Source organism: Genypterus blacodes, unplaced genomic scaffold (assembly GCF_046128005.1).
Source record: "Genypterus blacodes isolate CSIRO-AG114 ecotype Tasmania unplaced genomic scaffold, CSIRO-AGI_Gbla_v1 ptg000120l_1, whole genome shotgun sequence".
In the NCBI taxonomy this organism is placed as follows: Eukaryota; Metazoa; Chordata; class Actinopteri; order Ophidiiformes; family Ophidiidae; genus Genypterus; species Genypterus blacodes.
The window spans coordinates 1,635,947-1,658,859 of record NW_027466923.1 but is presented as its reverse complement, the minus strand read 5'-3'; the positions used below and the strand labels follow the sequence as shown (position 1 = coordinate 1,658,859).

At 45.5% G+C, this 22,913-nt stretch overlaps 4 protein-coding genes across 5 annotated transcripts; 2 read left to right on the top strand and 2 right to left on the bottom strand.

The window, feature by feature from the left end:
• Positions 1-243: 243 nt before the first annotated feature.
• On the bottom strand, positions 244-7,217 carry slc7a8b (solute carrier family 7 member 8b). Of its 2 annotated transcripts, none has more exons than XM_076162301.1 (12): positions 7,129-7,217; positions 6,595-6,747; positions 4,893-5,097; positions 4,388-4,539; positions 3,649-3,774; positions 2,794-2,947; positions 2,550-2,673; positions 2,231-2,334; positions 1,787-1,883; positions 1,552-1,701; positions 1,265-1,442; positions 244-843 (listed from the first exon to the last, which is right to left on the bottom strand). In XM_076162301.1, exons 2-12 carry the CDS (start codon positions 6,695-6,697, stop codon positions 719-721), a joined length of 1,518 nt encoding a protein of 505 aa, XP_076018416.1. In that variant the 5' UTR covers positions 6,698-6,747; positions 7,129-7,217; the 3' UTR covers positions 244-718. The 2 variants fall into 2 exon arrangements, with proteins under 2 accessions (XP_076018416.1, XP_076018417.1); XM_076162302.1 differs by having other exon boundaries at positions 706-843; positions 2,456-2,673.
• A 1,299-nt stretch (positions 7,218-8,516) lies between these two features.
• On the bottom strand, positions 8,517-14,178 carry prmt5 (protein arginine methyltransferase 5). Its single transcript, XM_076162391.1, has 16 exons — positions 14,053-14,178; positions 13,638-13,756; positions 13,009-13,094; positions 12,757-12,891; positions 12,472-12,584; positions 12,302-12,351; positions 12,040-12,203; positions 11,790-11,951; positions 11,402-11,479; positions 11,143-11,201; positions 10,863-10,985; positions 10,206-10,381; positions 9,824-10,027; positions 9,613-9,723; positions 9,459-9,523; positions 8,517-9,247 (listed from the first exon to the last, which is right to left on the bottom strand). Exons 1-16 carry the CDS (start codon positions 14,148-14,150, stop codon positions 9,095-9,097), a joined length of 1,896 nt encoding a protein of 631 aa, XP_076018506.1. The 5' UTR covers positions 14,151-14,178; the 3' UTR covers positions 8,517-9,094.
• Positions 14,179-15,379: 1,201 nt separating this feature from the next.
• Positions 15,380-16,192, top strand: psmb11a (proteasome 20S subunit beta 11a). Its single transcript, XM_076162116.1, has one exon. The coding sequence runs from the start codon at positions 15,380-15,382 to the stop codon at positions 16,190-16,192; it is 813 nt and encodes a 270-aa protein (XP_076018231.1).
• Positions 16,193-16,608: 416 nt separating this feature from the next.
• psmb5 (proteasome 20S subunit beta 5) lies at positions 16,609-22,178 on the top strand. Its single transcript, XM_076162353.1, has 3 exons — positions 16,609-16,878; positions 17,593-17,899; positions 21,525-22,178. Exons 1-3 carry the CDS (start codon positions 16,654-16,656, stop codon positions 21,806-21,808), a joined length of 816 nt encoding a protein of 271 aa, XP_076018468.1. The 5' UTR covers positions 16,609-16,653; the 3' UTR covers positions 21,809-22,178.
• Positions 22,179-22,913: the final 735 nt, after the last annotated feature.

The following is a 22,913-nucleotide window of genomic DNA, read 5'->3' as shown; positions in this document are numbered from 1 at the left end:
GAGAGAAGCCGCGGCACTGCAACATTATGCACAACAAAAATGATAGAGGCACAAGATTTGAGACCATATTCCCAATGGCTGGATTAAGTAAAACATTAAAATGACCCAATTGTTTTTATTAAAAGCATTGTCTAAAACTCAAATTAAACGCGCGGTCATACGTGCGTGTTTTTTGCGTGCTTAAATGTCCGATATCAGATAAACAGTTGAATTCAAAAGGCTCTGTAACCATTCGTTGCATCAACACGTTCGCTCAGTTTGCATTTATTAATATTCACACTTGTACAGCTTCGTCATTCACGTCAACAACTTTGTATTTGAGGGCAACAAAGGAGTATGGTGATGACCCAGTGAGAGTAAAACCCATTAAACCATCTGGCAATATAGAAAACGTTCAGTTTAGTGCAACTACAGTGAAAAGGTAGTATTAGTATAATATTTAACATGAAAATACTACATCCTCAACATATAAATAGACAATTTCCAAGGCAATGCAAAAAGTGAAAATGACATCAAACGTCTCCAGTGTCTTCTCACCTCTGCTGCCAAGACTTGTATGAGAGCAGCAGTGTTGAGGATTAAAGGCCGAGTAAGAGCAAAACAAATCCAGCATTGTAGAAAATCTCTCTCGTTTGCGTCAGGTCAATATGCACTTGATCATTTTGGAAGTCTTCAATCTTTTTTGCTTAAAATGTGGGCAGCCTTTCTTTACACGTCTTCAGCTGTTTATGGACTTCTCTACCTCTCCGTCTTCCTCTCCAGGTCCCTGCTTATCCAGGCTCTCCTCCTCTGTGACTGGGTAGACCACGAAACCCAGCTTTTGGCACAGATGGGTTATCTTACCTGGATGCAATTGGAAAAATGGTTATACATTTAAATACAAAACCTGTATAGGAGGTTCTCAGTCATTACTGCCACCCGATTTTGCATCTGTACTGTATCATGGTCTAGTTAATACCATGTTAAAGTCCATCACTGAGACCAAAGTCATAATTGAAGGACTATTTGGGCTTGGCAGAGGTATACACCCACTCCAGTACCTTCTGTGTGGCTCCTGTAATTACTTCCTTCTCATTTTATCCAAACCCTTGTTCGCAAGCTGAACTATGAGAGTTCTAGGAGATCAAACAAAATACTACAAACACACACTAAAATAATAAGAATGCCTCATCCTGCCTTTCTGAAAAGAGCCCATAAAAGTCAGCGTTGTACCTTTGTAGGCCCAACAGTCAAGCCTTATCTACAACACGAGTCATTTCCTCACCAAGGGCGCGATCAAAGCATTGTGGCTTCTTTTCCCAGTGGACCCCCAGGAAATAAACAGGAGCGCCGGTCATCATGATGGCGAGGCCCATCCCACAGACGAGGGGCTCGGAGTAAAGGGAGAAGATCATGAGGAAGGCCCAGAAGAGCAGGTAGATCACCGGCCACACCAGGCTCACCTGAAGGATCAAACACACACACTCTTGGCTTCAACACACAACTCTGTGGTGGGAATCGTTTTGCTCGTGTTCAAAAGTAGAAACTCGGCTCTTATGTCGCCGTCCTCACCTTGATTGGTCGATGCATGTTGGGCTGTTTGATGCGCAGGACAATCTGCCCGGCGACAGTAACGCCATAGAAGAGGTAATTGATGAAACCCACATAGTTTATGAGGGTGTAAATGTCGCTGGTGCACAGCATCAGCAGAGTGGAGATCAGCTGGGTGCGGAAAGAAGGGAACACGTCAAGCAACCTGGACGGAGGACAACGTGTCCGTCCGTGTCGTGTGTCAGACGGGACTCACTGTGAATGCCAAGGCCGGGATGGGAGTGCAGCGCTTGACGTGAATCATGGCCAGCAGACGCGGAAGATGACCTTCCCTCGCCCCGGCAAAGAACAGCCTGAGAGACGAATCCAGAGACTTCCGTGAGAACAGAGCCAGCTGGAGTTTGCTCAGCGTGTGAACAGCTCAGGAGAGTGCAGAGACAACCACATCTCTGCACGCCAACTCTCCCATTAGGAGTCCATTTAAAACTCATATTTCAAATCCAAATTTCTAAATTTACACAGCCAACGCATTTTATTCCTGATTAGCGTCTCACTTTCACACTGCTTACATCCAATTCTGAGTGTGCAGGTACAGGTGTGGGCTCAGAGTGTGTGTGTGTGTATGGGAGTCAGGCAGACGACTGGAAAGCACAAAAGCGTCACCAACAGGAAGGGAAAGAACAGGGGAGGACAAACTGACCGTGACGATGTGAAGAGGGAGCCGTTGACCCCTCCGAAGGTGGAGAGGGCCACAGAGATGGGCATGATCCATGACATCACTCCCAACAACCGCTCTCCAAACGTCTGGGAGAGAAGATGAGGAGCGAGAGAAAGGAGGAGGAAACGATACCTGGATAAAGCACTACGAAGATGGCCAGATCACAATGATATGCAAGAGTGTGAACAAGTTAAAATGACTGAAAACCTGCAACTAGAACATTTGAGGGCGATCGAACACTCAGACACACTCCTGCATTCTCAACATTCTGATTTGGAAACTCTTGATCCTTTTCCCTCACCACAGCCACAGCTTTGGACGCCAGGAGCTCGCGGGGACTCATGGCTGTGACGTAGGCGATGTTGGCAAAAACATAAACAAAAGTCACCAGCGGGATGGAGATGTAGATGGCACGAGGCAGGTTCCTGAAACACACACTTGGCTTCTCAGGGGGAAATCTTAATCAGCTATTCATCAAAAAACCTTAATGAATACAGGAACCCTGTGCACTGTACATGTGACCAATGTAAGTGTGTTTACGTCACCTGTGTGGCTCCACCAGCTCCTCTGTGACATAATTGAGGAAGTTCCAGCCTCCATATGCAAAGGAGCCTTGCAGGAAAGACAAGGCAATCAGCCCCACATCGTAATCACGGAAGGTCTCGAAGGCGTGTGCCGGCTCCAACCAGTAATAGTGACCTGGTGTCCAAAAAACAAGACATTAGTCCAACCTGAGGAGACGTCATGGTCACTACCACACTTTCACCAGCAGAGGGCACTGGATGCCCTCTAACGCCCCGTGCTAGTATTCAATCAGGTGTTTCAAAATCTTGACTTGACATTGAAGTGTGTTAAAATCATTCTAATGCAGCATTTTATGCACACATTTTGCTTTTCAATTTAATAACAGTATAATATTAATTCAGAATCAGAGGATCTAACTACGTGGTAATATATTTTTGGCTGTATTTAGTAATGTTATTGTATTGAATACATTACGGTAAGACATTTTAACATTGTGTCTGTCACGTAATCCGTGAATCTGGGTGTTTAATTCAATTCCAAATTTTTTTATTGGCTCTTAAAACCCAAGAGTGACCTTAAAATCAAGTGTTGCACCAGAATGTTCTTGTAGGTGTAGTGTTGCATTGGCTTGTGGTGGCCAGCGCTATGTCACACCACTGAGTTGATTCATCGAGTCTGGAAAACGCGGATGAGGATTATAATCGGGATGAAGAGCTATGAGGGACTGTAATCCCCTTTTTCACATTAGGATCACAGAAATCCCACGAGGGGACTCAAATGATCCCGTTCAAAACAGCTCGGAGACACAGACGGTGAGGAGGAGGAGGCAGAAGTAGAGTGAGGCGAAGAACAGCAGGGCACGAGACCAAATGTACCTTTACAGATCTGGACGACGCCCATGGAGATGATGAGACCCAAGGCCAACAGCTTGCCAGCAGTGAAGACGTCCTGGACGCGTGTGGCCCATTGAACACTGAAGCAGTTCACCCACGTCAACAACACTGTGGACAGCAAGACAATACAACACGATATGTACAAACGCACACTTTGTCTCACACACAACGGTCATTTATAAGCCGTTTGGCATTAGAACAACATTTTTACAGCCCCTTAAAGCCTTTGATAATCTTCTAACCCAACAAGAATAAACTGAACAAAATCTCACACTGCTAAGAGAAGCTGAACTCTGTGGGTTACAAGCTGAAATGGCAGAAAACACGACGCACAAATGTCAAGTAAGATTATACTTTGATTAGTTCAGTAGATCCCAGCAGGGCAGCACTGCAGGAGACCGACTGGTTTGAGAAGAAAATCCCATTTTCAACCTAATTCTCACATTTGCAGCTGTTTGAACTCCAGTCGTTTCCTGCACTGACATTTACAGAGTTTTTGCTGTATTTTGGCATTCGTGCTCTGCTCAAAACCAAAAATTTTCGTGAAACGCAAGAAGTGTTATGACCAACGACCGCATGTTTCATCAGAGGATATCCAATTTACGGATTATAATTGTTAGAACAAATGAGCCAATTTTAGACGTGGGGTTGGGGTTGGGGGGGGGGGGGGTTAGGACTCGCTAAATATCAATTTCCTCCTCAGTTTGCTTGCGTGACTCACACAGGCAGGCGGCAGCCAGCAGGCGGAGGCCGGTCTCAGGGGGGAGGCAGGAGGGGAAGAGGGGCTGCAGGATGTAGTTAGAGAAGGTCAGGGCGATCACGGCCTGGTTAGTGGGGTAGATGACCAGCACGGCGATCCACAGCCGGAGAAACCTGGGTAACAACACGCGCCGCTCGATAATTAGACAAGGCGACACACTAATGTCTCACAGAAGCATTGTAAATACGCAACATTGTTTAATGAGGAAAAAGAGTTCTAATTATAGAAACATGGGGGAGAAAACAAGCAGAGTTAATTGTCAGAGCAGCATAGCAACTAACTGCACTATTGTACTGAGGGCAGGTGTGCTGTTGCGATAAAGAGAGGAGTGCAATGAGGTAAGTGGGTTTGCTGGCAATAACTGCATTTCTGGGGGGAGGAGAAGGGTGGGAAGGGGAAGGAAGGACGGTTAAAGCATGGAGTGTGTGTTTGGGGTAACGGGAAATGCAGATCGGCGTCACCTTACCCGGCCAGTCCTCCAAAGATGTCGTTGACGTAGGCGTAGTCTCCCCCCGACTTGGGGATGGTCACACCCAGCTCCGCGTAGCAGAGGGCGCCGATGGCTGTGATGCCTCCAGTGGCCAGCCAGACAATGATGGCCACACCTAGCGAGCTGGCATTCTCCAGGACCCCCTTAGGACTCACAAATATCCCCGATCCAATTATGTTGCCTGATAGTTAAACAGAGAGCAGAGCAGAGAGGGGAAACCAGGGTAAACAGTGATGGTCTATCATTTACATAAGTTCATTGACGTTTCTTCAGCAAGTGAGACAAACGGGTGTAATCATTTTGAGCACATTAAAGCTTGACCTATGCAAAAGTCATCAATACTGTGTAATGCAAATGTTACTGTTCTAAATCCCCCATCCAATCAGTGCACAGCACACAGTGGGAGGAACAGAGTCTAGTGGACACTAAAGCAGAAGACACTTTTACATTTAGTCTTTTGGCAGAAGCTTTTATCTAAAACAACACGGACAAGATTTAAACAATCTACAATACAAGCAAGGACCTTAGGAAGAGAGCAAGAGACCGCCTCGGGACCACAAAGGAGAAACGTCTGGCCTGAGACTTGTTGTAGTGGCAGCACCGGGCCGCCGTTTGTTGGCAGAGCGGCGTGAGCTTGAAGGAACAAACATGAAGGAGGGATTTCAGATAAGTGGCCGCCATATTTGACGCCGCTTTGTAGGCCGGTATCAAGGGCTTGAAGTTGAGGCGGACAGCGACAGGGAGCCGACGGAGGGATGTGAACATACCTCCTCCGATGTCCAGATAGTAATGGACATACCGATGTCAACACAGATGGGGGGGGGGGAGCGGTATTACTTTTGAACAAGTTAACATGTGTGGAAAGAAGGGAAGGACTTTCCTGGGAACATGCTGGCAACATTGAATGAGCAAGTGCAAGATTTACGATCTTGGGGGTGCAATGAGAACGCCCAGCAACAGAAACCCAGCATAGAAGCACAACATTACAAGGGGAGCGAGTCCACTCTATTGTTCAACTTCTTAGTTAGGATGGAATGATGCAACTTTCTCACACATGTTTACAGTATACATTAAATTAACCAGTGAAAGAGTTAACCAGTGAAATATGATCAAGTCAAACAATATATGTGCATGCTGACTTGTGACTGAAGAATAAATGCAAGAAAACACACCAATTGCAAACATTGTGATGTAATGTTATGTAACAACTGCACTTTAAAGAGGTCTTCATACAGCCTGCAGCCTCATTTGCATCTTTACTGAGCTACAAGTTCATTATGAGACATCAAGACAATATGTGGCTTCTACAAAGTGTTGGCACGGTGCCGTATTAGTGACAGCACCAATATGTGTTCCCTGTGCCAGATGCAAGTTGACTACCGATTAAGATTTTGCTTATTTTATCAACTGCACATAAACATCTGTGAGATCTGAATTCTGGTTTTGATTGAATGGATGCAAAACCAACTTATTTTTCAGTTTACTGTAGACAATCTCTTGTATGTGAATTTGGCTCTAAATGAACCTATCCAACTAAAAGATTTGATTTTCAAGCTTTTTCCATCAGCTCTGACTGTAAATCTGCAGAAATCGTCTTCATTTGGTCCTAACTTTACCTGGAATACCAACCGGAAATGGCAGCAAGGGACCCAAAGTTCATGGTTTGATCTTTACTTACCAACTATGATGGCACAGCCGCTCATCAGGCCTATCTGTTTCTTCAGTGCCACCTTGGGGCTTCCTTCATCCTTCCCTTCCTCAGACACAGAAGTTCCGCCCATGCTGCTGCAGCTCCTCTTCCTCGGACCCTCGCTCACCCACTCCTGTTCACCTGTTCAGGTGTTTGTCAGCACATCAACTGCTAACATTTTAAGCAATTTGAAAGCTAGTTGAGCAGAGTTAAACAGCATATTTCTCGCTTTCCCCCCGTTTGAACATGATTTTTCACCATTCAGGCCATATTTTACTTACTTTACCAACAAACGCTACATGTGGCAACAGCAGCTTTAATAATTCACAAAATGCAACACGACGAACCACAGCGCACTGAATGAGACCGCAAACTGACTTTAATGGCTTCATAAACAATATCAAACACAGATTTAGGCCTTTCACCCCCAATAACCGACAGCAGCAATCAATCAACACCCACCGTCCTGCTCTTTGTTGTGGTGTAAATCTGAAACAAGTGGTTTGCAAAAGTTTCACTCACCCTCTCGGTTGCGATGACGAGTAAATCAAAACAACATAAATAGAGGGAAGACTCCTTGTTATGTGACGGACTGCATGGTGGCCATAAACTGTGCCGGCTGGCCGTGATGAAAGAGATAACATGAGACTCCCAGCTGACTGCCTGCAGAAATAGAAAAGCTAGTTACTCTCAGCCAATCAGAGCGCCCTAAGATGTCTAAAGCCCCGCCTCCTTCACGTATGATTGAATTGAGTGATCCAAAACTGTGGAATTTCAGGATTATCCACATATGTAAGATTCAATTCAAGTCAACATTACAGACTATAGTGCTAAGAAACGTGTTTACATAATTAAAACCTTTTGCAAGTCCCAGATCAGATTCAAATGCATGAAACAGATTATTATGTATTGTATGGGGCTTTGTATATAACATTTTACTGCGCAGAGCAAAGTATTTCAAGGTAGAATTGCTCAAGCAGTCAAAGCATTAGTTTCCATTTACCTCCAGGCATGGCTGTCTATCTTCAGCAACAGGGATTCGCCTGATATGCGCAAGAAATGTGCGTGTTACATGATAAGACAACATACGGCGTGTAAGTGAACCTACACCAAGAGCTGAATGATGGAACTTATCCGACTAGCCAAAATGGGCATAATATTTAGGCCAAAATGAGTAGACTATTAAAAATGGACAGGATGAGGCATGGAGGTGGTTTGTGTCAGAATCCAGACAGGAATAATTTGTACATTATAAGCACCGACACAGAAACTGCACAGCATGAGTGCGTTTACAAATTAGAATTTATGACTTCATAGAGGTGGGAGAGAGGCAAGAAAACACAAGGAAAGCTGCAGTCTTTTCAGTGAGGTCTTAGGTCAAGACAGGCAAGTCTCAAACCTCAACAACTCTTAAACCTTTGAGTCCTCAACCAAGTCCATATTAAATGTAGTGCGAGGATCATCAAGGTTTAATGGCAAATACCTTAATATAATTATTTCCTGGTTGAAACTTGCCAATTCTATTAAGTGACACATCAATATAGGCAGGTCAATCGTCAATCTTAAGTGTTTCCAAAGTCAAAAGTGGAGTTGCAGATGGAGTCTAAAAGCAAATCAGCAAATTTGTGTCAGAAGCACTAAGCCCTGACACATTCCTGTTCCATCTAACGGACCTTTAAGTAAATCTACCTGAGCTAATGAAGTAACATTCATACAGAAACAAATATTACTAACAATTAGACCTACTGGTTCCAATACTAGATTGGGTTCTCAGGGGACATCTACTGGAGAAATCATACAACTACACCTAACAAGAGCACTGACGCATCTCTTACTATTCAAACCTTTACAATAAATTCACACAAAGATGCCACAAAGTACGACCGCACTAAAATCAAACGACACCTATATCTTATGAACATTACAGTTTCTTTATTGACATGGATCAAACGTACAGAAACAATGAAGGAAAGTCGAATTTAACAGCTCAAAACAACACGGTATGTGACCTGAACAGCTTCAAAACCCAACTTCCTCACGTTGACAAAAGATGTTCCCTCAGCATGTGCCTTCAGTTTGGAATGTCTGCTCAGTAAGGCATCAATCCTGTTGGATTAGTGTGTCTGTTTGCAACTGAACAGTGCGGTAAAAAACACTTAGAAAAAAAAGCATGATGGACTGAGGGTGAGGTGTTTGATCTCATTTTGAGCCCAAAGCCTGCAGAAAGTGACTCCTACAACAAACCTACACCAATTCATATATTTGGGTTTTCCCCCCATCGACGATTTCATTGCCGACTACAAAGTGCTCACACGGGCGGTTCTCAAAAAGCAGACGGCAGAAGCTCAGGGACTCGGGACAGGTCTAACAACACCAGGCTAACTGTTTACATATAGAGTCAGGGTCAAAGCTTCCTTCAATTTCCCCCCACAAGTGCCTACAGAGACGTGATTATGCTGATTGGCGGGCGTGTCGACGGCTTTCGTCCTCACAAGCCGATGGTGTAGGAGCGGCCTGCTGGGTTGTGGATGGCGGAGCAGGACGGCTCGGTCACGGCCCACTCGTACCACACCTTCTTCCCGTTATTGCAGCGCCAGAATCGCACGGCCACATCGTCGCCACATGACAGGGCGATGGGTTGCTGGAAGAGAGAGAGGTTGAGGATTACACCAAATCACAACAAAGGTCAGCTGGAACTTTACATATAGACCATTTAAAGAAATACAACATTCCCTAATGAGCAAGCACATGGAGACAGAGGCAAGGACAAACTCTGAAGAACCGTCCTTATGTGGAGCTAAAGGGAAAGGGAATTACACAGGCTTCTGTAATGGGATGATAGTAGAACTTACTTTGAGGGGGAACAGGATTGGGAACCAGGAGAACATCCCGGGTGAGTGTGTATCTGGTTTTATACCTGCAGGAAACAAAGGCGCAAGGTATAAACATGGATATTCAGATCAAACAGCACCGCAGCTGCCGCCCTCTTTAATAGATAAGACTTACTGAGGGTGACATCTTTGTAGAGTGTGGTCTCAAAGTAACCAGCAAAGCCGTGGAGCACAGAGTTACAGTCCACTTTGTATCTGAGGCACTGGTACCGGTTATTGTTCATGTCTGAGAGGAAGCAAAAGGATGGTTACCACATTTGTAAAGCGTCATGTTGAAGTGTACACAAGACAAAAAGCTGTTTGGTTCAGGCTGTGTGTGTGCTTACCCGTGGTCGGGTGTGTGAAGGTGAAGCAAGGCTTGGGTTCTGCCAGCTGGTGGAAGTTATGCAGGCGCACGACGTAGGGCGTCTCGAAATGGCACTCGGGGTCTTTGTCGCGCTCCCGGCAGCCTCGTACCTCGTTGTAAAGCTTGGAGGAGGACAGGGGAGCCAAGAAGGAAGTGTAGGAAGACGGGATGCTCACACCACCATCTGGGAGAGACAGGGTGAGGGAAAGGGAAAGAGAAAACGGGTGTGAAGTGAATATGAGCGGCAAAGAAGCCTGGATATTAAAAGAGATAACATTTCTTCTTCTTCTTTTCAACTTGCACATAACAATTAATGAAAAGCCTGTCTGTCTGTCTGTCTGTGGACATGCATGGCGGGCTACCTTTGAGGAAGTGCTGCGCTCCATCCAGGCACTCAGGGGACAGTTCATTGTCACCAAACGATCCGAGCAACTCGCTGACGATGATGTCGGCCTTCTCCGGTGCCGCCCACTCGCGCATATCGCTTGACACGACTGTCACCTGATCGCCCCACTCTTCAAAGCGCCAGTTCTCCAACCTGAGAGAACACGCACGTCTCCATCAGTTACAGTCTCACTAACAAAGCGTTCAACTTTCACAGTGACACCATGAAGGCCTTGTGTATCTGTCCAAAAGAACCCAGATGTGGAGAGCGGTGGACATCTGTTGTGCATGTGGTTATGTCCAGAATACAAGAATACATTTTGCAGAGGATTGTACTTTGGCTGTATTGTGCAGGGTTGTGGGAGTACAGTCACAAAGGCAGCGCTTCAGCTAACCTGCATATATTTGGACTGGGGAAGGAAACCAGAGCAACTGGAAGTAATAAAATGTGTCCTTATTCTTCATGATGCCAGAGAGACGCCGAGTGTGAAACTGGCAGACATCCCCTGCTTTTCTTTCTTATTTCAACATACAGTACGCCTGCACACATGCCTGCACACCTGTGTGTTGGTGATGTGGAGCACTCTAGACTCTGCACTCAAACTTCAAGCTAAACATGATGGTATAGCACTCACGTGACCACAGCGTTGGGGTTCTTCTCCACGGCGTACACCCTCAGCAGCCTGTCTGCCTGTTTGGCAGCACGCAGGGACGCATTGACCAGGGGACCCCTGCCTGCACCCAACACCATCAGCACCCTGTGTCAAAAAGAACAAGATCATTTAGAGAAACAGGCCATTACCTCATCAGCGGTCTACTGATCTATCTGAGGGTGAGAGCTGTTACTAGTTCCTTTCATTTCAAGACAGGAAGGATTACATGAACCCCTGTGAGTCCCTGTGTAGAGCTACTTACTGAACATTGGTGTCTTTCTGCTCCTCTGGAACTCTGTCAAGCAGACATTTACAGACGGCCTGTAGACACAAGACAAAGACATTTTGTCAATAGGTTGGCGGCCAAACTCCACGAAAGCAGTTGCAGCCCAGATCCCTTACTTCTAATCCACATCTGTAGTTTTTAATTGTGTAAAGCAATAACTTTGATACTACTTTTACATTTACATGAAAGACTGCAGCTGGTAACACTATGCTACAGCTGTGTCAGATATGCTCACCTGTTGATACTGCGAGTATTTGATTGGATCCTTCTCAAACACTTCATAGGTCTGAGACTCCAAGTTGTCCATGAGGGGCTAGAGGGAGAGGGATCGATCAATCCATCATCATCCAAACAGTCACCGTATGCATAAACAAATGAAGCCCCTTTTCCCACAGAGCTTTCTTTACATCACCACTCGGGTACAGAACACAAGTATTTATCAGTAATAAGGTTATTATTCACCGCCTGTACAACCAGACTGTAGAGGTCACTGTCACCGTTATTTTGTCTCCCTAAGCATCTACTCCTAACATTTCTTTTCCCTTTGTCTTTCTTTTCCGTGTGAGTATTCGACAAGCTCTGAGAGAAAGAGGCTTCTGGGAACAAAGGGAGCATCCACATACCTGGAGGGGTGACTGCAGGTAGTCTTCATAGCCTTTGGCAAACATCTCATAGGCGTTGGGTGCAGGGCGGTTCTGGTTGAGGTATTCCAGGTACTGCAGGTAAGAGCGGAAGTCCTTCTCAGTGTGGCGACTGGTGCCTGTGAAGATGAACTGAGCCTCCAACTGAAAAGGAAAACACTCTTTTAGCAACAACAAACAAATAGAAGTGGTGCTTCATTGCTATCTAATGATAGGAATCAAAGTTCTATACCTTGAAAAGACGGAAGATGATTCGCTGATGGGCTTTTGACAGCACAGGGAAGCCCTTCTTATTAGTTAGGAAGATGCTGGTGGGGAGCGTGGCCGCTTTGATCGGCTCCCCGAGCCACTTATCGACCACGGTATCCGAGGGAAGGTCTGCTCCGACATCAATGGCTGCATAAAAGCAGCATTTTAGCACCAAACACAGCTATAATTATTCTTTAATGCCCTGACATTGCCCTGGGTTGTTGTTTCACAGTGTGCTCACTCACCAAGACAGATCCTCTTGTTGTAGTCACATAGAGTTCTAAATGAGTGCCACCTAAAAGAGGAGAGGCAACACAAATAAATGTGTCAGGAGCTTATAGGAAATCAATAACTGCTATTTTAGTATGCAGGCGGCACGCAGCCTGTCCAGAGAGTGGACCGGCATGAAACTAACCAGCTCCAGGTCTTCTCATCAACATTTGTGTCCTCCGCGCTCGTGTTCGGTTCGTTCTCAATCAGATCTTCGCGCAGGTCCTCTGGAGCGATGAGCGGGACGCGAATCCAGAACTGATGGGTGACAGAGAACAACAGCTGTCAGTGGAGATGAAGTGCATCCTACACCGACAGAGGTAAGGTCTATGTGAACGTCTACAGGAACCTTCAATCTGTTCTCTTCTACGCCATCTTACTCATATCACATAGACACATATGGGCAGGATTCTTTAAGTCTCCGTCTTACATTTGAAGAGTTGTGTCCGACATGGATGTGGTTCAGCAGCAGGCGGGCTAAATTGGCATTATTGGGGCCCTTCAGAGGGATCATAAACACGGGCAGACCCAAGTAGGCTGAGAAGTTGAGCTCCTGTGCCAGAGCCTGGAAAGACGCACGAGACAGAGAACCATCATCACACAGGGTCGACACAAGGAGAAAAAAAGCACAGATGTGAAACCTTGGGAACAAAGTAACTGTGTGAGACTGTGTGCAACTTACAGCCTCAGAGTTTCTGCGCTCGGTATCGATTTCAGAGTCTGCCTCGATCCATTGGGAGAGTTTCCCAACAATAAGCGTATTCCAATCTATTCAAAGGATAATAGGTTAGGAAGCATTAACCACGGGGGCTACACAAATTTGGCAGTTCTTAAGTTCTCATTCTACAGGATCAACAGGAAGAAACCTTTGTGGTGGGAAACTACAGAAGGAATCCAGGAGAGAAATCAATGTTCACTCCCAGTGTGCACTATGGATTTCCCATCTGCTCTATCTTAATGTTGTTCTATGTGTTGTGAGTGTTCTTTATTAGTTTGTCCTGCTTCCTGGCAAGAAGCTGCACAATTTAAGTAAGCAGGTCTGTAGGCCTTTGAATAGACCAAAATGCAGAGGACACAATTGGTTGTAAATATAATGACAACAAACACATCAGACAATGAATTAAGTTTAACAGAGCAGAGACATAATGCATGCAAATTAAGAATGTCTTCAAAGGTAGGTAACTTGTGATCCCAGGGTCAACAGTTCAATTCCCGAGAATGCAGGTGTGTCTCTTACTTTAGGAGGGAAAGTGTGTAAGTTTACGGAGTAGCAACAAAGACACTGACGTAATGTAACAGAGCAGCACTGACCTCTTCCACACAGCAGCAGGTCTGAGCGGGTCTGGGCACCGGGTCTGGATTTCGCAGGCTGCAACTCAAATTCTCTCTTGAATCGCGGGTGGAAAACGGGCATGGCGAGGAAGTCAAACCTGCACAGATAGAAAGTAACGGATGATTTGCAATTGTAAATTTTGGGAGCTCAAACACACGTTTCTTCTTCAGTTAAATGACCATTTAGCAGTAAACCAATACGGGCAGAGTGGAAAACACAAGCATCACTAACGCAGCATGCCAGACAGGCACGAGCGTCGTTGTGATTGGGCACGTGCTTTCATTTCACCGGTTAGCCTAGCAGACATACGAAAAATAAGACAAGCAAACCTCCTCGATCCCACATAAGTTCTCCTCAACCGTAAAACAAATACAAGTGCTGCTCCCTACTCACCCGAGTTTAGCAACCGCAGACAAAGTGTCGGCTACCTCCGGCACACAGTTCAAATCTCTCCCGCAGGAGACCCTGCTCCCCGTGCTGCCGGACGCCATGATTAAACCGACTGAGTGAACGGGAGAGCATCTCGTTGTTCTTGCTCACGAGGAAATCGACGCCATCTTGGATCTGCAAAGGCGTTGATAGTAATCAGACAGTAAGGTTTTTGGAGCCAAAATGGCTTCGGATGTAATTCAGTTGCTTGACTTGGATATTATCGCGATATTTCGGTTTTGTAACTGCCTTCAGAGTATGAAACTCAGGGCATCAACATTGAACGTGAAACACAATTGTAATCAATACAATTTATTAAGAATAGAACCACGTTAAACAAGAAAAACGTAAATACATCAATAAATAAATAAAAACAGTACAAACAGTTTAATGTGACTTGGATTTAATTTTTTAGACATTAAGAAAATAGAAATTATGGGCAATATCATATCATGTGATTATTACAAATGTATTGTTGTTACATTTACAATTAAGATACGTTTAAATAGAAGGCAGTTTGAACAGATCATGTGAAGTTTGCAGAATCTTGCATATTGGGCAATATGTTTTTTTAGAGTCACCAGAAAACCTAAAAGAAAACCTTATGTGTCCTCAGAACATAATCAAAGTCTATGAACAATCTACAGAATGATCTTTTAGCTTTTTAAATTTCTTCTGCTGTTTTAGCCAAACTGAAAATGACATGTATGAACTTGCAAATTGACTCGTTCACTTAGCAAACGTTTGCAGAAAGAGGCTTCTCTTGATATCGCTATCACAACAAGTAAGATCAGATATCGCTTATGTCAAGTTATTGCTTTTGGTATAGGCCTGAATGTGTGCTTATGTGGATATGCATGCACACAAGCTGTCATTCATTGAAGTACTATAAAAGGATAGTAACAGGTAGGTCATTTACAGTTAATGGTAGAGCGAGACAGTCCAAAAAGAGAATAAGGGCAGTACATACTATATTACAAACCTCAGTGGGATCTCTGTGGGGCTCATTACTCTCTTCAACTATTTTTCCTGAGGATCTATTTTTGTTTTATCTGTTTTTATCAAACACAAAAGGAATTTTGATTTTGTGATCAATTTGCCTTACTTGCCTCAAATGGCTTTAGAAGATATTTGTCGCTTCAAAGACAGTCTTGCATATAACAAGGGCTTAACTCCTGCCTCACTTTTGGAAGACACAGCCTCATCACTTCGTATGACTGACTATCACAACCATGGAAGGGGGTGGCTGAGGTCATCTGACCGGAGTAGTGCAGTCCCACTGTGTTTTTTCATGCCAGATTTGGCAACAACTGCCCGGAGACCTTTCCTTCTCACTCATGGGACGACAACCATGGGTTTCATCTTCCAAGGTGGTGTCATTGCAGCTGCAGACACACGAGCAAGTGCTGGGGGGCTTGTTGCCTGTCCAGCTGTTCATAAGATTACTCCAATTCACTCCCATTTAGTGGTGACCTCTTCGGGTAGTGGTGCAGATTGTATGCTGTGGGAACGAATTTTGACGAGAGAGATCAGACTTTACCAGTTGAGGTACAGACGCCGCCTGTCCATAAGTGGCACTGCCAAGCTCCTCTCATTTATGCTACACCCTTTTAAAGGGACAGAAGTGTGTGTGGCCCTTACACTGTGTGGCTGGGACAAGGATGTGATTAACAGTGACACAGCAGCCTTGAAACAGATGACGACATCCTTAATGACTGATCCCGTCAGTAATGAAAATATTACTGCAACGACACATTCCACATCCTCTAACAGTGGACCAAAGTTGATATATGTATGCAGTGATGGCGCCCGATTGCAAGGAGATGTCTTCTCTGTTGGATCAGGGTCTCCTTATGCTTATGGAGTCCTGGATAGAGAGCTGAAGTGGAGCCTAAGTAAAGAAGAGGCCATCGCCTTGGCCAGAGAAGCTGTGTTCAGAGCCACTCACAGGGACGCATATTCTGGAAACAACGTGGACCTCTTCCACATTACAGCCCAGGGATGGACCCAGAGAGAGAGAGAGAACCTGAAGGAGGAATATTACAGGGACATGCAAAAGAAAGCAAAGATGGTGGAGGACAGGAAAAGAGGGACAAATGAATGAGCTTTGTGTGTGTGTGTGTGTGTGTGTGTGTATTCATGTGAAATGTTATAGCCTATTTTAATCGTTTTTTTTTTTAGATCTAGGGAAAGTTCAATGGAAAATAAACAAACTAAAAAAGTATATTTTGGCTCTGTAGAAACCCACAAGTTTGGCCTTTACATGGAATGGTTTTGTCCACTTCTGTCCCCTAAAACGGAATTAAGAGGCAAAAGGAAAGGAAATTCATTAGTGTGATTACATTATGTCAAGTCGGACAAAAAAATAAGCACAAGCGGTTGCAGAGAATGGATGGAATTTCTGTTGTGTAATTTGAATTTAATTGTTCTTCTCTCCAGTCTATCATTCTGTTGATGTTATAGCCCTCCACACACATAGAGGGCGCTGCTCGGTTCATTATCTGGACTGAATATATGTTCCTGGCTCAGCAGCGGAAGTTGCTAGCTCACCAGACAGTTACAAAGATGGCTCTCGCTAGCGTGTTGAACAGTGATTGTGCGGAATTTTCATTTGTAAACGATAAACGTTTTGACTTCGGCTGTGGACTCGGACAGAGCGGTCCGGAGTGTGACGATACGCCCGGAGACGGTCTCAATTTTTCGGTGAAACCGGCGCTGTGTGCTTCCGACAACGATGGCGTCGAGAGGAAAATAGAGTTTCTGCACGGAACCACCACCTTAGCGTTCAAAGTAAGATAACGAAGCACTAAATGTACTTAAACACCGCTGCAGAGGTCACTAATATTTAGTAATGTCTACACACACCTTTCTTTCTATGTTTCTCACCTTTCCATCACGCTTTATGTCTCGCGCTAACGTTAGCATGGCTACAAACTGCTTTCTCATTACGAGTCTTCATCTGTCACTTCAATGGCATTTCTTTGCTCCAAAATCGGCCTGACAAGAAAGTCTAAGTAAATAAGAGTACATCATATTTACCAGAGTAAACTGTAACAAGGTTAATTTCTAAGTACTGTACATTATGTTAAATTTACTTTTTATTGTGTGATGTTTACTCCTTGTACATAGCTGCTGAAGTTTAAATGGGTTTCTACCTTGAAATCCTCTGTAATTCTTTTACATTTGAAGGCAGCTGTATTTTGCTTTGGAGACTTTATCTTGCAAGTCATTGCATTTGTTAAAATTCCTTGTTTTCCCCCAAATTGATGTAACATGAATAAACCATGTGGGTCTTGACTTTAATACCGTGAATTTAGGTCAAAAGTAATGATAAATGCAATTATTGAAGGACTAATTGCATTACAAGATAATTATAAATACTTCCATCCCAATACCCATTCCATTGTAATTAAATCATTTTTGGCCCGTTTTCTACATGTTATTTTCCAATGTTTGAACCGCGTTTTGACGTAATATTTCCTCCTCTCTCTTGTTTCCTTTCAGTTCCAGCATGGTGTTATTGTTGCTGTGGACTCCCGGGCCACAGCGGGCTCCTACATTGCCTCCCAGACGGTAAAGAAGGTGATTGAGATCAACCCGTACCTGCTGGGTACCATGGCGGGAGGCGCTGCCGACTGTAGCTTCTGGGAGCGCCTTCTGGCCCGCCAGTGCCGCATCTATGAGCTCCGGAATAAGGAGCGCATCTCGGTAGCGGCAGCCTCCAAGCTGCTCGCCAACATGGTGTACCAGTACAAAGGCATGGGGCTCAGTATGGGAACCATGGTGTGTGGCTGGGACAAAAGAGGACCAGGTAAATAGAACAGCTGTATATGACACACAGAGCTAAGAGGTTTTCATCAACTTGTTGCTGGATGAACGTCGCAAATCTTCTTTTCTATTCTATTGGTCTGCTAAGTAAGTGATCAACCAAACTGTTGGCCTGTCTGCAAATGTGTTTCTTGGCCAGTATGGTGTAAATCTTAATCACAAGAGTCCAAACATTCTTTGTAAAGAGTAACACACTCCATTTAAAGAAGTTAGTAGAAGAAACTTTATTGCGTCAAATCACATGCAAACACGTCATCTGAAATGTACCTTGCGTGCCCCTCTTACATATCTCAACACACACACACACATGCATTACAGAGGGGTCAGCGCAGGGCAGCCATGATACCGCGCCCCTGACCTGGAACAGTTCGGTGCCTTGCTCAAGGGCACCTCGACAGTGCCCTAGAGGCAAACTGGCAACTCTCTGGCAACGCTGCCATGGTCCATAAGGGGACCCGAACTGGCAACCCTGTTCTCAGCCTGAATAGAGACTTTTATTGGAGAACTTTGTGTACATTTCAATTTGGTGTTAATCTTAAATGTTTTGCAATCTGGACTACAGTGATGTTGACCAAATGGCTTTTTCAATATTTTTCCAGTGTTTCCTCTTTATCTCACCAGCCGCAAATTGAATAGCTCCATTGTATAAACACTATTTACATTTAAGTAGACGTAGTTGCCGTCGTCTTCCACTAGATGGTACTGTAGCCACTTGGATGGTCAGGCCCTGTTTGTACTCCTGAGCTGTGGCTTTTGGATGCCATTCAGCGAGAGGCCATATATCACAGAAGGTGTGCTTAAAGAGGCCGCCACAGTGACACAGTAATGGGAAATCGATGAAGCCGGGACTGTGGGCCAGCCGGAGTGCGGCGGGATGATGGACAAAGGGTTTCAGACCTGGACAATTGGGTCGCATACATAATTCCCATACACCCGCAGAGATCAATGCCGGCTTTGTCTGAAAAGCAAGAGAGGTTTATGTAAACAATGATGCTCGCTGGTGTGCCAACAAATAGAAATGACACATGTTAAATCCTCTGCGATCAATTGGGGAAATAATGATTCCGGTATGGATCCAATAGGAAGGGTGTTGGACTCGCACTGGCCTCTTCTACACCAGTGATTGAATAGAGAGGTAAATGTCATGTAAATGAAATCAAACGCGATTAAGCGGGAAGCTCATTAGCCAGCTACAATCATGTCAAGAGCACTTATTCCCTGATGGAGTGTCTTTAGCTGCATGCCAAGTAAATCTAATAAAAATGATGTTGAGGAGCTTGACAAACATGGCTCTGTGTAATAACAGCAATGTTAGGACACTAGTAATCACTGTGTGTGTGCTTGGCAGCTTGGTAGAGGCCTGGTAGAGGCTTTAATCAGCACAGTGCCATCTACTGCCACCTGCAAGAACAGGTGTCTGCATTCAGGTGGTTTGTCATTTAATGGGAAGCAGCCTCGTGACAAAATATGTATTTTCCTGTACGTGAAACCTCATTAGTGGTTCTTGCTATGGCATTCAGTTTTACAGCTACTCTCTGGAGGCTGAGCGAGCGAACGGGCGCACACGCACACCATCTTGTTTAAATCTGTTATTTTACTGGCTTAGTCTCGATGGAAGCCCATATGATAGACAGAGGCTGACCTATTTGATGCCAGCCACCCGTCACTTGCACTGTGCCCCTCTCCTGCCTCTAAAAGCTGTCAATCCAACTAGATGCCCTGCTTTCTGTGTAAAAAAGGGCTTCTTAAACACCTGTCACTTGATTGATGGAGTGGAAAGAGTCTCTTTTGGCCGTCACTGCTGGAATGCTGCGACATCCAGGCAGCGTGCCCCCACATCTGCTTTTAATGTGGGGCCCTGTGAATTTCATCCCCTTTCTGTTTGTGTAGCACTCATCACCGCCTTCATGTTTCTCTGCGTGTTCTCATAGATGGATGAGTAACATCTTGTTGCGCTCCACAAAAACCCAGGTGTGTCTGGAATGGAGCTGATGGCGGAGACATGTGTTTTGGTGCCGCCACGCTTCTATACTTGGACCTCCCAAGGAGTCCTCATCCACCTCCGTCAACTGTGCTACTCGACACAAGAGGCCGCCTTCACGGCACCCTCTCCCTAGCTATTACGCTTTTTAACGAGTCCCTTACAGTTCTCAAGAGGAACAGGCAGGTCTCAGAATGGCAAATTACCCTCGAGCAAAGGCAGGCGGTGGATGATTATCATGGCAAGCTAACGACAGGCTGAGGAAGCTGCAATTTGCCTGTTGAAAGCAATGGTAAGCGCCTTTTTTTTTTTTCCTTCAAAACAGCAAGTGGCTCTCTATCCCTAATAGACTGTCACTATTATAGGCTGAGAACTGAGTGAGCCAGGATATAGAATCCAAGGGGATTTTGAAGTGTCTTTTTTCATGCGAGGAGCAAAGTGATGGAGCGACGCATATCAGGCGATTTAGTATGTGTGATGCGTCCCAGGATTTTTCCATGTGCGAGTATTATTTTCACACGTTTGTCACGGTGACGCGCTGTGAAAAACATGCCTTTCCCAGCATCTCTGTACCATCTGTAGGCTGGCTGTGGGCGAGCTCACAGGCTGGTGGCGGTGACCCATCCCGCGTCACTGTGGGATCAGGCCTAGCGAGTGTGTCATTGCGTGGAACAAAATGTCTCGCATGTGTGCAGAAAGCGTGGCGCGGCGCAAAACCGTCCCTCACAGGTCTGTCGGACCGCCGTACTAACTTGAGACTCGCGTTTGCTCGGTTCCATTTTGCGGGGTGAACACACGCTTGCATGTGTCATTCAGGTGTGTGTGTGTGTGTGTGTGTGTGTGTGTGTGTGTGTGTGTGTGTGTGTGTGTGTGTGTGTGTGTGGAATGTGTGGAATGTGTGGAATGTGCGGAATGTGCGCGCTCTCTCCACGCGTTTGATGTCCACAGGATGTGACCACACTGTTGTATTCGTCCTCCTTCCTGATGGAGGTGCGAGGTGCAGTTACCTGTGCTGCTCGGGTTGCAGGTCGATAGTTAATTTTTGGCCTTGTTTGCTGAGATCAATAAGGCCTGCAGCAGGGCCCCTGGGCGGCCAGCGATGTGTCCCCGAGCTGCGTCAGCAGGTTCCGCGACCGGCTTCGTTTACTTGAAGAGGATGCAGCTGTTCGTATCTGCCAGCTTTACTTCATTTGGAGAGGTTGCAGCTGTTCATATTCTCCCTCTGGAGGACATGCTGTGTTTGTGTGTGTGTATGTGTGTGCGCACAAGTACAAGCGTGTGTGCTTGTTTGTGTGAGCGGTGGTGTTCCGTGTACTCTGTTTTCCTTGCAGAACTTCACACCTGAGTTAGGATCCTGGAAGAAGCTTGACATCAGACACAAGTAGAGCTTGAAACGCACCTGAAGTTTTTACCAAATCCAAAGTTCTAAACCAACCGAGTCCTCTCTACCAGATGCATGCATAATCTTTTCAGTCCAGCACCGAATGTTGTCCAACAAATTGGCATCAATCTGGGGGCTTTCGAAAAGACGTTTCAATGCGCTCCACTGTTCTCCACTTCCCGTCACACACACACCCCCCACGTGTATGAAGTACTGAGCGCTCTGCCTCCCGTCTTCTCTCCCCAGGGCTGTACTACGTCGACTCGGAGGGGAACCGAGTGTGCGGTGACCTATTTGCCGTAGGCTCGGGCTCCATGTACGCCTACGGTGTGATGGACAGCGGCCTGCGGCAGGACCTCAGCGTGGAGGAAGCGTGCGAACTGGGAAGGCGAGCCATCTACCAGGCCACGTACCGCGACGCTTACAGTGGAGGGCAGGTCAACCTGTACCACGTCCACAGCGAGGGCTGGACCAGGGTCTCCCAGGAAGACGTCCTCATGCTGCACCACCAGTACAAGGAGCAGGCGTAATGGCGGCAACCAGAGCAATGTGGGCCGGCAAAGGAAGCGGGTAGAGCATAGAGGGTATCTGGGGAATTTCTTCCACTGTCTGTTTAGTTTTGAAATGTCAGCAGGGTTTAGACATGAAAGAAAGAATTCTGTGGCAGTTTGATTTCCACTCATAACCGCGTTCATCCTGTTGTTGGCTTAAACCTTTAGGTTGAACACTTTTACAGTACTTGTGAGCTCCACTTACCCCCATTTTAGGGCCTGGTAGGGGGGCCCAGATGATTCCAACATGCTTTAGTACAGCGTGGGAGTAGTGTGAGGTCTACATCTGTCTCTCTGCAAACAACACTACTGCATGTCTTCTCTCAATAAAACCTATGATGTTTTTCAACTGCGGTGTACGAGTGCCCTTTATTCTTTACGGAGACTTTTTCAACTTTTGAGAATTACTGCTCTATGTTAACGTCGGCGTCTTCATCTGATCTTCTCCATAATCCTTTGATGTAGTTATTTTGCCAGCATTTGTGTTTACATCTCAAGTCATCTGTTCCTCCAGCTGTACAGTCACTATTGTCGCCTCTATATGTTCAGCGTTTATTAGCGGGGAGTAACGCTGTCTAAATAGCACTATTTAATTGCATAGCAGCAGCCTCAGTAATTGTGCCTCCTCGGTTGTAACAGTGTGTTTTCCTCCCCTCATTGATAATGTTCCCATTCTCCACTCACATTGTACAAATACATCTTTTAATTGGAAGAGGAAATTTATTCTTTAATTCCTCCCCACCGCACTTGGCTATTGAACGTGCAGTGTTGTGTACCACCCTGCCATGGTGTTTTACAATGTAACGACCTGCACTGGCAGTGTGTGCCCCTCCAGCAGTTTTTATGCTTGGGAATAAACACTAATAAAGGGGATGGGTAGACATCTAAAGCCTCTGCACTTTCAGGTCGTGGTTAAAAACTAGTTTCACAGGTGACTAGTTAGCAGATGGAATAGAAATGTGATTTCAATAAATGGAAATGAGCGGGGGTCTCGCCTCTGATGCAGGTTTAGGTAAATGAAAAGATGGAAGTTACAGAGTCGGCAGATGCGCATGCTGCTGGCGGAGAGAGGAGATGCGGCAAA